The sequence below is a fragment of the Eutrigla gurnardus genome, assembly GCF_963514095.1.
Source record: "Eutrigla gurnardus genome assembly, chromosome: 21".
Classification (NCBI taxonomy): Eukaryota; Metazoa; Chordata; class Actinopteri; order Perciformes; family Triglidae; genus Eutrigla; species Eutrigla gurnardus.
The window spans coordinates 10,489,880-10,507,119 of NC_139932.1; the positions used below are offsets into that span (position 1 = coordinate 10,489,880).

Genomic DNA, 17,240 nt, shown 5'->3' on the forward strand with positions numbered 1-17,240 from the left:
GCCGCAGCGCTGCAGCCCCGAGTTTGTCCTGCCAGGTACGCAGTCTGCCCAGATACAGCGCCGATATATCATAATGATAATGTTTATGACATAATAATGACACTAAGGGTGCGCATATAAGTAGACGCCTGGTTTATGGTGCATATTCTATAATAGAGTGTAAACCTGTATAATAGACGGATTCATGGTGGTTCCGCTTGCAACTTTTGGGGTAAGAAGAACTAATTAAATTCTGCATGGAGCAACCAGTGTGTGCGCGCGCGTTTCCATCAGGACACACCCATCTTTAGAATATCTTCTTCTTCAAACTTCGACCAGTCAGCCTCGGAGGGTGTTTACTGCGTCCTCTGCTGCAAACTCACGGGTGAGTTACATGCATTTACATGTTTGCCTCATGATGTGCTTGGGTTGTGTTTTTCCTTCTTCTTCTTTTTTTTTCTTTTTTGCAACCGTCAGCACAAGTTGTGGAGTAATTTCTTGGAAGTAGTTTGCTTTTTTTAAATGGCAGTTTGGAAGTTAAGCCTAACGGGTTTGTCCGAGTCATGTGTTAATATCTAGCTATTATTAAATCCTAACTGGTTTTTGGAGAGCAGGAGTGTTACACAACAGACACGGTTTGCATTTCACTTGTGTTTATTATGTGTGCAGACTGAGAGAGACTATGACTGAAGAAGCAGCCAGAGGGGCTCCGGCTGGAGCCTCGGAGCCAGATAAAGGGGCCCCTCCTGAGGAAGGGGTTCTGCCGAGGGAGAAATGGGCCAATAACATGGAGTTCATATTCTCCATGGCTGGAGAAATCATTGGCATCGGGAATGTTTGGCGTTTCCCTTATCTGTGCTACAAGAATGGAGGAGGTGAGGGCTGAGGCTGGACGTGTGTGTGTGTGTGTGTGTGTGTGTGTGTGTGTGTGTGTCAGATCATGGGAGGTTGGTCATGAGAGAACATCACTAACATCTGTCACTCACATGTTTTTCTCACGATCTTTATGGTAAACTGGAAGAAAGGCTCCCATTGTTTTCCCGTAGTCTGAACATTTCACAATATCTCCATTTTGCAAAATTCCTCCCATATGGCCTAGACGTCCGTCTCCGAAAGCAAACAACATTTTGCTTTGGTTCTTTTGTGTTCACGATTCTCCAGGCAGGGTCCTTGAGATTTCTCCCAAGTAACATGGAAAACGGTTTAATCCCACTTTAAAGTATTTCATTACAAATAATCCCCTTCATCCCACTTAGCCAGTCACATAATCAACCTTTAATATGTGTGGGATTTGTTCTGTGTAACCCCTGCTTTACATACGACTCTTCTTCATGGGTTTCTATATACCCACGAAGAAGAACACGGTATTCCAAAACAACCGGACGCTAAAACAGTTTGTGTCTGCAGGCCAGTTTATGAATGGCGAACAGTTAATACCAGTCATACACTCTAACCACTGTCTCTTTCTGTGTAAGTACATTGAGAGCTACAAAATGTCTTGTTTGCATACTTGCCAGTAAAGCTGATTCTGATATTCGCAGGTGTCTTCTTCATCCCTTACTTTGTGTTCCTCTTCTTCTGTGGTATCCCTGTGTTCTTCATGGAGACGGCATTGGGCCAGTACACCAGCGAGGGCGGGGTGACCGCCTGGAGGAAGATATGCCCCATGTTCGAGGGTAAACGCTCACACAGATCTTTTGTAGAATTACTTGCATGCAGGAAATGTTCATTGCACTTACTTGGAATAATTCCCCTTATCTCAACTTCTATCTGAAAAGTTGCTCTAAAATAAGAATAGGGACAAGATACATTTTGTTGATTGTGTTGCTTTTTCCATCAAATGCATCCAAAGTGAAGTAAGAGTTGAGGGAATGTAACTGGGAACCAAATCAAACGTTCACTATGTTTGAAAAGTCATCTTGTCCTGCAGGGGTGGGGGTTGCATCCCAAGTGATTGTGGCCTATCTGAACATCTACTACATCGTGGTGCTGGCCTGGGCAATCTTCTACCTGTTTAACTCCTTCAAAAGCCCTTTGCCGTGGTCCACATGTGATAACCCGTGGAACACTGGTGAGGCATTTCTCTTTTTTTAAATGATGAATCAACACTGGCTTGTTTAAACACATCTGTATTTGACATCTGTATTGCTGAATGCATCTTACAGACTGGACAGGAAGCTCAAGGGGATGTATGCTACACATTTTACATTTTGAAGGATGCAACATCCAACTCACCTTCATCTTATCTTTCCTCAACCTCTCAGAGTTGTGTCACAATCGCCTCAGCAACTTTGCAAACCCCCATTTGTTTCAACCTGGCTCCAACTGGTCGTTCCTAAACAACGTCACCATGCCGGACTACTTTGAAAACGACACTTACACGTAAGTCCCGTCTTCATTGCTAAGCTGTACTGGTTGAACTGTCACAATTTATATGTCTTTGTTGTTTTTTTTGTACACATATTGAATCCATCCATCCATCCATTATCTTCCGCTTATCCGGGACCGGGTCGCGGGGTCAGCTGCCTGAGCAGGGACGCCCAGACTTCCCTCTCCCCAGACACTTCCCCCAGCTCCTCCGGGAGGACCCCAAGGCGTTCCCAGGCCAGCCGGGTGACATAGTCACTCCAGCGTGTCCTGGGTCTTCCTCGGGGTCTCCTCCCGGTGGGGCATGCCTGGAACACCTCCCGAGGGAGGCGTCCAGGGGGCATCCGATGCAGATGCCCGAGCCACCTCAACTGGCTCCTCTCGATGTGGAGGAGCAGCGGCTCTACTCCGAGCTCCCCCCGTGTGACGGAGCTCCTCACCCTATCTCTAAGTGAGCGCCCCGCCACCCTGCGGAGGAAGCTCATTTCGGCCGCTTGTATCCGGGATCTTATTCTTTCGGTCATGACCCAAAGTTCATGACCATAGGTGAGGGTAGGAACGTAGATTGACCGGTAAACCGAGAGCTTCGCCTTTCGGCTCAGCTCTCTCTTTACCACGACGGACCGATACAGCGACCGCATTACTGCAGCCGCTGCACCGATCCGCCTGTCAATCTCACGCTCCATCCTTCCCTCACTCGTGAACAAGACCCCAAGATACTTAAACTCCTCCACTTGAGGCAGGAACATATTGAATGAATATTGGGTATTCACCATATTGATTTCCATTGGATTTTAGATTATTGCAGGAAATGAAAACAAAGTCAACTCAAGTTTATGAAGCGTGCATGTTTTTTTTACACTCAATACCACTTTTCAGATTTTTAAAGTGTGCATAAAACCCCCAGAAGACGTTAAGGCAACATTAGGCTATAAATGAATAAAGAAATGAATAAAGGCAACAAGTCGGTGTGATGAGGTTTTATAGTGTCTCTTAGCCACTCGTTGGAATTGTTCTAATGTTTTAACATTAAAACTTTAAAATATCTTCAGGTTGTGTTAACCACAGGCCTTTTGGCATCTAAACTAAACAAATAAAACAAAAAATAGGGAGCTGGAAGTGCAAAATGTATAACTAATTTCTGGGTAAGCCCCCCTTTTGGCTAGCAAACTATTGCTAAATTATGAGCATGTTCAGCTTGGCTGTGTGTATTCTCACCCTGGTGCAAATAAACACTAAGGAATGGAGAGAAATGTGGGATTAGCAGCTTTTGGTACCCCCATGCTTTCATGTGCTGAGAGCAGGAGGCTCATACATCTGTTTCTGCAATAAAAACTAACTTTTAATTGCTTCCTTGGGACTTTGAGGGTGAAAAGTACACCCTATAAATTTTAAAAACTTTATTACGTCAGTGGTTGAAAAAACAATGTGAAAAAAGAAAAGAAAATTGAGACATTTTTGGAGATTTGCGAGATAAATTGAGTAGTTTCATACCACTCTTATCTGGTAAGCACAAAGCTACATCCAGCTAAAACAAATGTGATTAATAATTATTTACTATCTTCGTGATACTGTTGAGTAAATCACAAAGGACTTGGCTGATAGCTTAATCTATGCTGGAACAATAGGATCATTGCTTAGTGTTATTATTTGATCTAAACTCATCTAACGTCTTTCCAGGAGTGAAGTTTTCCAGATGGAGAGGTCGCCGGAGGAGGAGTTCTGGCTGTGAGAAACACACACACTCACACGTTGTAATTTAAAAACAGAAGCAAATCCGTGACAGTAACATCATCTTTCCAGTGTTGTATGGGACATTCCTCAACAACAGATTCCAGCCTGTGTGCAGTGTAATGTAGTGCATTGAGAGTAGACCCCTATTAACTGTAAAAGAACGGCATGCTGGTCACAGCCTGATGTTTCTATGCATCGCACATCTGTTCATCCATCATTCTGAGTGTTATTTGCAGAGGATGCAGCTGCATATATGTGTTTACGTGTCTGATCTCTTCTCCACAGGCACCGCGTTTTAAGGATTACACCTGACATGTCCCTGGGTAAAGTCAACTGGGACCTGGCTCTGTGTCTCCTGCTTGCCTGGATTATATGTTACTTATGCATCTTTAAGGGAATCAAATCCACAGGAAAGGCAAGCACTGCTTTGGCATAAATATGCAGCACTCTCCCCGATGTTAGGTTCCATATGGTTTCTGCACTTCATCTGACATTCTTTCTATCTACCTTCACAGAATGTTATTGGCTTGGATGTTATTAAGGAAAATCAATAAGGGATTGATTTTTATCCAGAGTCATTTCTGCACTCAAAGTAATAATCTTTCTAGTCTAAAAAAGAATTTAATGAACACATTTATTAATGTGTAATTAATTAATTGTTACTGGTGGTCTGCCTTGTATACACCCTCCAAACAATGTAAAAAGCAATCAAATAATCTTGAATAAGATGATCAGCAAGCCATAGGGTTTAAAATAAATAAAATGTGTATTTTTGTGTCCTGTAGTTTTTTAACCAGGCTCTATTTTTCACCTTTTCCAAACAACGAAATAGATAGCCTTTTCACGTCACTAGTGAAAAAGATATTTGTTCATTATCCAGATAATGAAAAATTCTGCAATTTACAGATTTGTGAATCGTTCCATCCCTAGTTGGCGTCAACTTGTAGGATTTTAACTTTAAAGCTCGTCGGAGTGTTTTAGCTTCTTTCAGTGCGATGTTTTGGTTGAGTCCCATCTGTCTCACCAGCATCTTTTGCGATTAGACGTTTTTAGATCAACTCTGATAAACCTGCTGTACGCGACCTCCCCAGCACTAAACAGTGAGACAAAGTTAGCGACAAGCTGGTTAGCATAATGGAGCATTTAGCATCTAAAGAGCCTGAAATATCAGTCATTAATTGGTGGCGACCAAAAATAGAGCTTAAAGGGGAATGAATACTGGACATGCGTTCGCAAGTTGGCCAAAAACACGACTCCAAATGAATACTAAAGTTGCTCCATGTCTGCTGGATGTGTAAAAAGTCAACTCTTTGGTAAAATATTTGCAATTTTTGGCAATTTATACGTTTCTCCTGCCAAATAATATCATTACATGCATAAAGCGTGTTTGAGTAGACACATGAAATCCTAACTGAGCTTTGTGTTTGCATGTTGTGTGTTGTAGGTAGTGTACTTCACGGCCACGTTCCCCTACCTGATGCTGTTCATCCTCTTCATCCGTGGAGTGACACTCCCAGGAGCTGGGGAGGGACTGAGATATTACCTCACCCCTGATTTAACAAAGATCAGTGAACCAGGAGTAAGAACTCACGGTCAGAATGTTCTTAACAACGTTTGTTTTTGAAATACAGCAAAGGCAAATACTTTCGTAAGTACAGAAATCCTGTATTTACGAAAGTAAATATGCAGAAAGAGGCCAGATCCTCATCTTCCCCTTTATTTCTCTATGCTTCTGCCTCTGATTTATTCCCCTGGGTTCTAACAGGATGAATACAAAGTCCCCGTTATTCTCTTGTCCCTTTCTCTAATTGCCTTGAGTCTTCTTTCCGGTCCTAAGACAGAGTCATAGCAAGAAAAGCAAACCAGGATCCTTTCAGCTCAGTGTGAAGCTGGTGAAAGAAAGCTTTCCTCTGGAGTATACAGTAACAACATCAGGAGTAAAAACAGTCCCTCTCTATGGGGAACCGCTAACACATTTTGAGAGCAAAAAAAAGTCAATATAACTTGATTTACATAAAAATTATATTATGCCTACAATAGAGCTGTCATTCATTCAGCATAATGATGTCATTTCTATACTGAAAAGGGATTTAACCCCCCACCCCCCCACAAAAACAGAGGGTGAATTCTGCATGTTCTCCCACAATGTCAGACTCTGTTTCTGCCACCAACAGTTACTTCACCAAAGGGACTATTTCTCGCCCTCCTTCTCCCGCCCCCCTGCTTCTTTCTCCGTCTTCCTGTTGACAGTTCACTGCAGCACTTCGGGGTCAAATGTAATAAACCAGAGGGTTAACCCTCAGACAGCCTCTTTTCCGTGAAGAAAGGATTTTCTTCCTCTTTTCCTGTGAGCAAGTGGATGTGCATGAATTGATATGTGATTTTGTTGGATTGGACTGTTTGCTCATTCCGATGCATTATGCAACTCAATTGAAGTGTCTGATCAGACCAAATGTAAGAATGTGTGGTCATACAGCTCTGAGGCATCGTGGGAATCTTGTAGCATGTAATCATGGGAGGAAACAAAGGGAATAAATGTGCTATTCGGTGGAGAGCAGGTGAAAGCAGTTATGGCTTGGACAGTTACGAAATCCCATCCGCTCTTAAAAACAGATCTGAAAAACTGGTCTGTTTCTAATGAGTCTCGCTCCAGCAGGCGAGGGTTTTGTGCCTGAACCACAGAGGAAATCGTAATTGAGTTCAGCCATGCAGCTGGGGTCTGTTTAATGTGTGGATGTGTCCCTTCTTTGGTTGGTGGTTCCGTGTGCTTGTGAATCTTTGTGTCCAGAGCAGCCAAATAGAACTTCTAAAGACAGAACAGTTTCCCCTTTGTCCAGAGTTAGATGTGAAGATCCTGTGCCATTGACTGAGGCGTTCGTTTGTGACCCGAGGCTGGGAACAAGTCGGTCACACCAAGGGGGCCTGGAGTAGAGGCTTCGCATGTTTGGAGCCTTACCAGCTCTATCTTTTACTGGGCCAGACTCACAGCGCTGTTCTGCCTCTAATATTAAACAGATGCTGTCAGAATGTGGGCCCGCAGACAGTCGTGTCAACAAAGCCGCCCACACCCACCGACTTGATTGGACACACGCTTGCTTGCTCGCTCACTCACTCACTCACTCACTCACTCACTCACTCACTCACTCACTCACTCACTCACTCACTCACTCACTCACTCACTCACTCACTCACTCACTCACTCAATGCAGCGACTGAAACAAACAAACAAAAAACACTCCCACTCTTGCAATTTCTGTGTCAGCACAGAATCACTGAAATCGTATCATAATTGATGCTGGCACAAAGCAAAGCTGTTTGTTATTGTACAGTTCTGGTGATTTGATTTGACCTCGAAAGTTGTTTGTTTTATTGCTCTGCAAAGGAAAAAGTGGATGGGAAGCATATGCTGGGGTTATTTCAACAATTCAGGGCCCCGTCTCAAATGTCACTCTCTTCCCACGTCTAGGTGTGGCACGATGCCGGGACTCAGGTCTTCTTCTCCTACGCCGTGTGCCAGGGAGTGCTGACCGCTCTGGGGAGCTACAATAAATACAACAACAACTGCTACCGGTTAGCATCCTCACAGCACAACATAACATATACAGTTTTACACTCACGTGCTCTTTGACAGTGCAGCCTTTTTCTTCTTTAAGGGATTGCTTAGTGCTATGTTGCCTGAACAGTGCCACCAGCATCTTTGCTGGTTTTGTCGTGTTCTCAGTGATGGGATTCATGGCTTATGAAATGGGCGTACCGATAGAAGAAGTTGCTACAAGTGGTGAGTCATGCCCTTTCACTATTTTTATTTCAGTACTTTTATTTGAATGCTTTGAAGGTTGTTGTATTTCTTTTTTATGCAATGTTGGGCTTAAATTAATAATCTTCAAATGTCTTGTTTTGTCCAACCAATGATCGAAAAATATTCAGTTAACATGTATGATGACAAAACTCAAATATCCATATTTAAGAAGCTAGAAATGGCAACTGGATTCAAGAAATTGAAATTGTTTGATCATCAAAATGAATGTTGCAGCTCCAATGAATTGTGACTTGACAGTAATTCTGCCAACAACAACCAACAATGTCCACAAGATGGCATCTTATGTTCACACACAGTTGAAAGATTTCTTCCTTTTTTGTTTTTTGGCTGGTAGCATTCTCAAGGTTAGAAAATACTGATGTCCAACTTGTTTTTAATCCTGTTTTGGAGAAGCACTTTGCAAAGAAAGGTCTGTGCAAGAAAAGTCATTAAAAGTTGTGTTGAAACCAGGGGTTCACGACCCCTCATAGGGTCACAAGAAAAATGTGAGGGCCCGGCTCACAAGACGAATGAAGAGATAAGAAGACGTACTTCTCTCTCACAAAAGGCATTATTTGGCTTAAAGGGCCAGTGTGTAGATCTGACGGCATCCGAATCTGCATGTATGTTTAATAATTTACTTAAAGGATTAAAGAGGCTGATTTCAGTAATTGGAATATAATGTTCATAACTCCATCACTCAACAAGCATATCTGCATAGTGAGTCCTCTTCGTGGAGTCATTGCACCTCCATGTTTCTACAGTAGCCCATAAGGGACAAACCAAACGCCCGCTAAAGGGAAGGCCTTTCAAGCTTTTATGTAACCTGAAGGCCACTGCAGCTGTCTGACACGCTTGGAAAGGGAGGGGTGGTTAGTTGGTTGCAATCTCACACTCTCAGGTGTTCATAGATGCATTCGTGTGCTTCCTACAGGTCCCGGTCTGGTCTTTTTAGCTTATCCAAAGGCTCTGTCGATGTTGCCCATGTCATCCTTCTGGGCCGTACTCTTCTTCCTCATGATCCTCTTCCTGGGCCTGGACAGTCAGGTATTGTCATGTAATTCAGCGTTTCAGCATTGATATGATATTCACAAATGAGCTCATTTCTTTCTGTCCTCCCAGTTTGTGTGTGTGGAGAGCCTGGCCACAGCCCTCACAGACCTGTTCCCACGCCACCTGAGGAGGCGGGGCGGCAGAGAGGTGCTGGTCCTGGTCATCGCCGTTGTCGGTTTTCTCCTCGGCCTGCCGCTCATCACCGAGGTAAGCAGAGATAGAAAAAAAAAAACACAGCTTGTCCATTTTTATTTGATTTTCCCTGCATGAGTTTTTCTGCTCACGTTTCAGGGAGGTATAGTCCTTTTCCAGCTGATTGACTACTATGGACCCAGTGGAGTCTCTCTCCTCCTTATCGCCATTTTTGAGACGGTTGTCGTCAGCTGGGTGTATGGTAAGTCACATGGGTCGCAATCACTGCACTACATGCATTTTATTATAGGCCGAACACAAGTGATTTACTCACATCAAACTCTTTCGGAGGAGCTAAATAGAATCTCATAAAATGTTGCCACCGAGAGAAACTTCATCATATTCCTTTGAGCTTGTGCGTTTCCGACAGCAGCATTTGTTTCATCCGTGTAATCAACTTACTGCGTCGACACAATATTATCTGTAAGGAACCGGCATCTGATATCCACACTTTTTATCAGTTACATTAAAACTAACAGAGAAGAAATGACCCATTTCTCTGCCAATGCATCACATAGATGATATTATACTTTAGATACACTCTTCTCAGGCTATCTGTAATAGAATCCAGGTTCCCACTTTAAAAACACGGTGCCCTCTGTCTGCACTTTTGGTCCTTTTTTTTCTTCAGAAGCTTCAATAAATCTCTTTTTTGGAAGACATTGATGGTGCACGGACAATAAATCTCTTTTTTTTTAAAGACAGCCTAATATAAACAGAGACAATATATCTGACCGACTCTTGTGACTTCTAGCACCAGCACAATACTTTGGTTTATGACCAATTATACCTGCACAGCAAATAAAACTTATAATACTCCAATAATACTAATATACTAATACTAATACTGCATTTAATGATATATAATACATGAACAACTATTATTTTCTCCTGCAATAACTGAAAGTATAAAGACATCTACCATCAAATCCAAGGATATTATTGTATATATGATATAATTATATTCTATAATTATTGGCAGCAAAGCACTTTTATGTGACTTTGTTTTTCTCCAACCCATGTCTTCCTGCTATTTTTAATAGTATTAAATAAAATTTTCTTTTCTCCTCAAATGTGTCAGGTTTTGTCTGTTACCCACACCACAAGTGTTAATCTTCCGTTTCCATACCCCAGTCTTCCTCTGCCCTCATTTTGGATAAATCTACCGAGCTCTCACCACTTCCCACACTTTCATTATCGACAGCATTACTGGCAGAATTGCATCATGTGGGTGGAGAGTTCCTCTCGTCTCATATTTGTCTGTAGATCACATCTCTCCGAGCATCTGTGCTGCGCCCTTTTCTCAACACAAGCTGTCTTCCTTTTTTTAAATAACGGGAGGCATATATTCCTCACAAGTGCTCTCACAAACATCCTGACCACGTATGTGTATTGACAGCAACTATGTTCAATTTCTGTGACTCTGAATGCATTTTCCTTTCCAAAAACCACCCGCTCTTTGGAATTCGGGTCAGATGCACATCTTTCTGCTGCAAACTGATGCCGAGCGAGATATCGATGTGTTTCCGCAGCTGCTTTCTCGTTCTCACTTTGAGTCGTTTAGCCGTTCGTTCGGTCTCTCGGCCTCTTCAGACTGAGTCTGAGAAAACTCCATCATGTCGTTGGCTTTCCAGTCAAGGGCCCCATGTGTTTGAGAGCGTCCCCTGTAAAACCCAGACCAATCTTCTGCCCTTTCATTGACTAACGCCTCCCGTCCGTGACTTTGCAGGTGTGGACCGTTTCTATGACAACATCGAGGACATGATCGGTTACCGACCATTCCCCGTCCTGAAGTACTGCTGGTTGTTCATCACGCCGCTCATCTGTGGAGTGAGATGCTCACACCTGCGTCACATCTCTCTAACCTGATTCATCCACTTCCTGTCTATTTAATGGCAATTTCCTCTCATGTTTTGATGAGTTTGACTGATAGCACTATCATTTTCATACCTTCTATTGTGATAATAATATGAATCATGAATTATTTTGCCACAAAGTGAAAATCCGATACGTGACAGCCCTATGCCAGATAATTCCATTTGGGGGTGGAGACCAAAACAGAGCTAACAGGAGACTTAAAATCTGCAGGTGTTGCTTATGTTGCACTTTGTCGGCTAATGTTTTAGAAAACATGTTACATTACATACTTTCTCAGTTTTACATGCCGCATTACAGCATTTAAAACTAAGAAAAACACTGATGTCCAACTGTTGTCCTTAAATTAACATCACTTGGGAGAAAGTTATGTAATATATTGACTTACATAATCATATGACTAAAATTAGAAATTAGCAGAAGCTCAACGTTTCCAGTGATTTCATGTGCTTATTTAGCTGTTACAAACCACAATTCCTTCATCATTTGATTCAGTTTAATGCAGATAATTGGACAACTTTCATTCCACTTCTTTTTACTGACGTTTGTCTTTTCTTGCACCACAAATCGCACTGACTCTAAATTTCTTCTCCCCTAGTTCACACTGCTGTATGACCTGACAGTCTCCCACAGACTCGAGGTGTATGGATATCAAATGGGTAGCTGGGGCAAGACTCTGGGCACGCTCCTTATCATCACTCCATTGATGTGCATCCCATTATTCATTTTCGTCACACTAATTAGGGTGGGTCATGTCTACAGTTGCATTCGGTCAATTTAATTACAGATCTTTTTTATCCTCAGATCTTTAATAAATACAATCATACTTTAATTTTCAGAATCCCAGAAACATGACGACACCGTCCAGTGATCTGCGTCAGGCTCGACCACACAAGCCAATCCTCGTACTGTGTAAACGCGTCATCTTCAAGGGACAGGCGCAGCCGAACCGGCACGTGGAGGAAAACCACGACAAGATGATGATGGAGGAACCCAGCGCGGTGTGATGCTCTGCACGTCTGTGAATCGAACAAATCTGTGACAACACAGTTGTTTTTTATCATATGCAAACTTTTATGAATGTTTACACATTTCATTAGTATTCAGGAACATTGTTATTGTTATTTTATGTTATGTATTTTGTGTTGGTACATTAGCTTTTTTTAATCTTTTTTTTATACTAAATAATAATGGAAAATTCCCACACAATGTAAACATTTCCATGCACCAATAATCCTGTATACTGTAAGTGGCCTACTTTCACCGACACAGCAATTTACTCGTATAACGCTGAGGATAGAACCAAAAGTATCAAAATGGATACAGCAGAACCAAAAATATCATCTTTTATATTCCTGTAACTGTTCTTTTTTAAAAGCCTGACGCCTACATAGCCCACAATGCAACTTTGGGTGTGTTATGCTTGAATGGCAAACGCAGGCCTGAGCTGCTAGCCTCAAGCTGAGGTGAGGAGCTGACTACAGAGCACTGGTTAGCTCACTTCTTCCTTTTTATTTTTTTATTTGAGTCAAAACGGGACAGTTTTGTTTCAGAATGGAAATGCACATCATCTTCATGATGTGTTCAGGCAATGATAAACTTCATTAATCTCATTAAAGGTATGCCAAATATCCGGATGTGTCCCTTTTGATTCTGTCCATATTGATTCCTGAGCAGACAGAATAAATATTCAATACAAGTTCAGGATGATCAGCTTGTCAGGTCAGATAATTAATCTCATGTTTCCTGTTTTGTAGCAAGAAAGCAAAATAATACAAAAAAAAATCATAGGTCCATGTTTTTACCTGCTTTTTGTCATCCATGCTGAAATAACAACTTGTCTGAGCGCATGTGTGATTTTACAGGATAAGCAATTGGTGAACTCGCTCCAACATAATGTCAAGTTCAGTCATCTGTGTGATCTAACCCGGCATTCAATTAACAGACAATTCGGGCCAGCAGCCTCCCTCCTCTCCTCACCCCCTCACTGCCTCCAGTCCTCTTCTGATGACAGCGACTGACCCTCAGTGCTGGAAAAAAATAGGTCCCCGCCAAAAAAAAAAAAGGTCCAGCATTGGGTCAAGTACGTGTTAAAAGTGACATTTCTTCTTAATAAGAAGATGCAAATGAAGAACTGTCAGCTGTTACTCAAATGATGGAAAACAGCAGTAGGGATATATATATAAGGTCACGCCCCCATTTTGTCGTTGATGGCTCAGTGCTTAAATCAAAAGCTGCAGGTTGCGTTAGGGTGGATATATAGATAGGTTCACGAGTGATATTTATAATTAGAGTCAACTCATCAATCTTTACATAACCAGCTATTAATTCAGCTGCTGCAGAGTGCCAGTAACTGTAATGGAAAACCTCAACTGTTGGCATGGATACCAACAACTGACAATACCTACAGCATACAAATGCTGAAGAGTGGGACGTTATTAGCTGTCAGTGAGACAGCTGTTACAATGACATCATTCTTTTTGTATGAAAGAGGGTAAAACAAGTGATGAATGGTAAATGCTGACGTCTTTCAAACTCCACATTTGAATCTGACATCACTGTGACATCATTACGTCCAGAATGAATCGCTGGGATTTGAAAAATCCCCAAAACAACAAAACTAAAGCAGAAAGCGTGTGGATTAGAAGTTCACAAGATTGAGCAATTTAAAACATTTGCTCTGCCTCAACCGCTCTGAATGCTTTGGGACCAAATCACCTGGTTATAGGAGCAAATTGGGATATCACATTGAGTTAATTCTGCTGCATCATTAGTTCACTTCACTGATGAGATTAGATCTAACCCCCAAAATTGTATCATCCTTGTATTCTCTTCCATCATTCTGTCTCATAAGGAGGAACAGGAGAAAATACTTAAATTCTGCCTGAGACGAAAAGAAGATGTAAAAGAATTAGACGATTTTTCAAAGGAGTGGACGAGTGGGTGACTCCGGCCAACGCCATCTTGGCAGTGACCACCCAACCGAACTCCTGGCTAATCCCAAAATTGGCTGTTATATTCACATAACATATTTATATTTTCTTGCTAACATTAAATATTTGCACACTTTCAAGTGGCCATTTGGGGTACTGCAGTGTTTGCTTAAATTCAATGTTTGAGGATTACAATGTTGTTGCTATCAAATCCAGGGAACGGCAAATTAAAAAGTATAATCTCACAGTAATTAACACAAGCCTAAAAGTTATTTGTATTATTTTTCTTAATTACTATGTCTGCAGGCTTGCAGGAGCTTGGAGGGGAGTAATCAGGCAGATTGGGCCCACCTGGCCTCACGCCTTACTACTCTGCATAAGCTGCTCTCTCACTCGCTTCGGTTTCATTTGCTTTGCTTCAAGTCACTTTTTACTCTTGCTTTTCAATCCGTAAAGTAAAAATCCGTTGCCCTCTTTGTCCCACCTTGGCACGGAAGCGGAAAGAGAAGGAACATTTCCGTACTCAACACACGTCAGTGGGCGACATTGTCGGGCAGGGCATGCGTCACTCTGTGTCCCAATCACTGGTCCCTGCCCGTATATCTCCATCCATGTTTAATGAAGCTGTTGATTGTTTGCCGCACTAAGATGAAGACAGTGAATGCATCACAGTTACAGATAGTGAGGTCCACACAACGCTTGATTGCCTCTTTAAGGCTTTTTACGGTGACATTGTCCTGATGTTATCATTTGTGTGGCGTATCAAGGACGATGACTTTGCGTATATCAAGGTCACGAGGATTTGATAGTGATAAAACATGACTCAGAGGGAATGGAAGAAGAGCAGCATACATGGGAGAGTGGTTGATAGATCTCTAGGGTGATCTTACTGAGAGATCAGCCACCACTGATTTAGCATTAAAGGTATAAAACCACAAGGTGTGGTTGATGCGGAAAGAGGCGCACACACTGACATTGAGGGTGCTGCTACAATAGTAACATTCTGTAGTAACACCAATGGAAACTGCTGGACTGACGTATCAGGCAACATGTAAATGAAGATGTCATGCCCTCTGTCACTCCCTTTTATCTCCTTCGGTTTTTTGAGTCTCCAGCGACAGAACGATCTTCCATTTTTCGTTTTTTTTTGTATCTTTTCATCTCATTCCACTCTTAACTACCCTGGCTCTACTGCGACATATCAACTTTTCCCATTTTTCTTTATCTCACTATCTTTTAATTCTGCCTCCCAACTCTATCCCCCCCCCCCCCCACCCCCAATTATTTGCAGTGATTTATCTTCCCCCTGCCTCCCTCGTCATCTTTCATCTTTTCCCTCTTTCTCTCTCATTAACACAATCACACACTCTCTCTCTCTGTTGTGTGACTCGCCCCGCGTTTGTCCTTAACCTGTGGAAATGTATGCAGTATGCATCGCCCTACATGCTGCATTACAGGATGATGTTGCCAATATTAGCCTCCTATCTACGCATGCCAACCGCCTCTGGGTGTTCCTTGCTTTATAATAACCCCGGCATTGATTCGCGGACCGGGACACGTGCTGTGAATTAAACACATCACAAGGAGGCCTCAAAGGCAACGGTTTCTTTTCTAAACGGTTGCCCATTTCTGTCACTGAGGGATATTTTTTCACTTGAATGAACAGAAAGAATAGGAATGGAATATATTTTTTTTCCAATGTGCTGTCTCAAAATTCAAATGTTGTCAGTTCACCAAACCGTTGACCATATTTTAGTCTGTATAGATTGTTTTCTGTCTCGACAGCCATTATTCCAAAACACCAATTACCTAAATAAGTAACCATTCGTCTGACAGCCCTCTTATCCTGTCCAAAATGTAACAATTTTCATAGCAATCCATCAGGTATTTCTTTTTGCGACATTTTCAGACTAGACTGATCAACTAGCTAGCATGGTTAAAAAAAACTCTAAGGCTAAAATGTAAAAAAGATGATTTATTTTGTAGCCAATAAGAACTGAGCATTTCTTGCATCTTTCTCTATATGCTTACCAAAAAGTAATTTTTTCTTTCTTTCTTTTTTTACAACAAAACATGTTTTCTGAGTCATTCATTATATGTGTCATAAGGCAGCGATGCTCTCTAACTAATGCGATGAGGGAAACAAAACAAAGTTGTATGCAGGTAAGGAAGGCTCGCCCACATATTTGCTACATTTCTCTTGACATTTACCAACATAAACATCAACTTGCAGCATATATGTGTTAAAAAAACATGTACAATACAAGAAATATAATAAATCTACAGGCGCATAATTATTCTCCCAAAAAAATATTGACAATTTCCAGATGACCATTTCTCAAAAAGAAAAGGCACACAAGATTTATGTCAATGTGCAATATGAGCCATTACTCTGCTTTCTATTTTGTTTCTTGAGAAATTGTTTGGATGTTGCTAAAGGCACTCATTACACAGTGGCAGGACCAGAGCTCATGCATACAGATGACTGTGCAGCTGAAGTTTACCTCTGGGCATGCAGACTCAACAAATGTCAGAAGTATCCATAGTTACTGTTACGTCAACGTAAGGGAAAATATCATTATGGATTTGGACATACCAAATCCGCTCAGAGCAGAAAAAGTTCATATGCAGTAAATGACGAAATCACACTTTTACATGATGTCAAGGTGAAGCCTTTGTGTGTATCCTGGTTTCTCTTTCACGTTTGTTTTTAATCTGCAACAAAGAAACTCTGACTGTGCTTTGGGAAGGTCAACAAGGCCTACATTCCTCTGTCTCATTCCTACATTTTTTATTAATTTCAATATGACCAATCAAATCCTGACATTTAGTTCTTAAGATTAACTTTAGCTTTGAGACGTTCTGTCTTTGTCATTCTGCCTCTGTCACTTATAATTGCTCCCTATTATTCTCGGCCACGGTTGCTCTGGAATCATAATTAGGCTGCATTGATCGTGGGGATGCTGTAAACAGATTGATGAGAACCAGCTTTGACAACTGCAATCCAAGCCAGCGATCATCATTTGGCTCCGCATGGACAATAAACCTCACCAGAGATCAGACTGAATCTGTTTCGGCTCGCTCCGGGTGTAATTAAGCTTCTAATATGATTCAATCTCTCACATTTGAAACCCTGTATGTACCGACCAGCCGCCACAGCGACGGGCGTTGCCGTGCAGCCAGAGGCATTGTGGGAATTTTCATTAGTCTTTTCTAATTGACTTGTGCCTCATATCTGGTGCAGATATTAATGTTAGGAGGTTACCTGCCAGGAGAAACATCAAAAGGTTCATGCCTCATATCTAATC

General features: G+C 41.9%; 1 protein-coding gene across 1 annotated transcript; it reads left to right on the top strand.

Annotated features, from left to right (window-relative positions):
- Positions 1-211: 211 nt before the first annotated feature.
- Positions 212-12,632, top strand: LOC311031778 (sodium- and chloride-dependent betaine transporter-like). Its single transcript, XM_084038263.1, has 16 exons — positions 212-364; positions 649-854; positions 1,521-1,655; positions 1,910-2,050; positions 2,244-2,361; positions 4,027-4,074; positions 4,366-4,495; positions 5,525-5,659; positions 7,547-7,650; positions 7,734-7,858; positions 8,814-8,926; positions 9,002-9,139; positions 9,224-9,326; positions 10,854-10,954; positions 11,598-11,744; positions 11,839-12,632. The coding sequence occupies exons 2-16, from the start codon at positions 662-664 to the stop codon at positions 12,004-12,006; spliced, it is 1,899 nt and encodes a 632-aa protein (XP_083894389.1). The 5' UTR covers positions 212-364; positions 649-661; the 3' UTR covers positions 12,007-12,632.
- Positions 12,633-17,240: the final 4,608 nt, after the last annotated feature.

Coding starts and splice junctions, on each gene's coding strand:
- LOC311031778 (XM_084038263.1), top strand. CDS start 662: ATGACTGAAGAAGCAGCCAGAGGGGCTCCGGCTGGAGCCTCGGAGCCA. Junction 4,075..4,365: donor CCGGAGGAGGAGTTCTGGCT/GTGAGAAACACA, acceptor TCTTCTCCACAG/GCACCGCGTTTTAAGGATTA. Junction 9,140..9,223: donor GCCTGCCGCTCATCACCGAG/GTAAGCAGAGAT, acceptor CTCACGTTTCAG/GGAGGTATAGTCCTTTTCCA.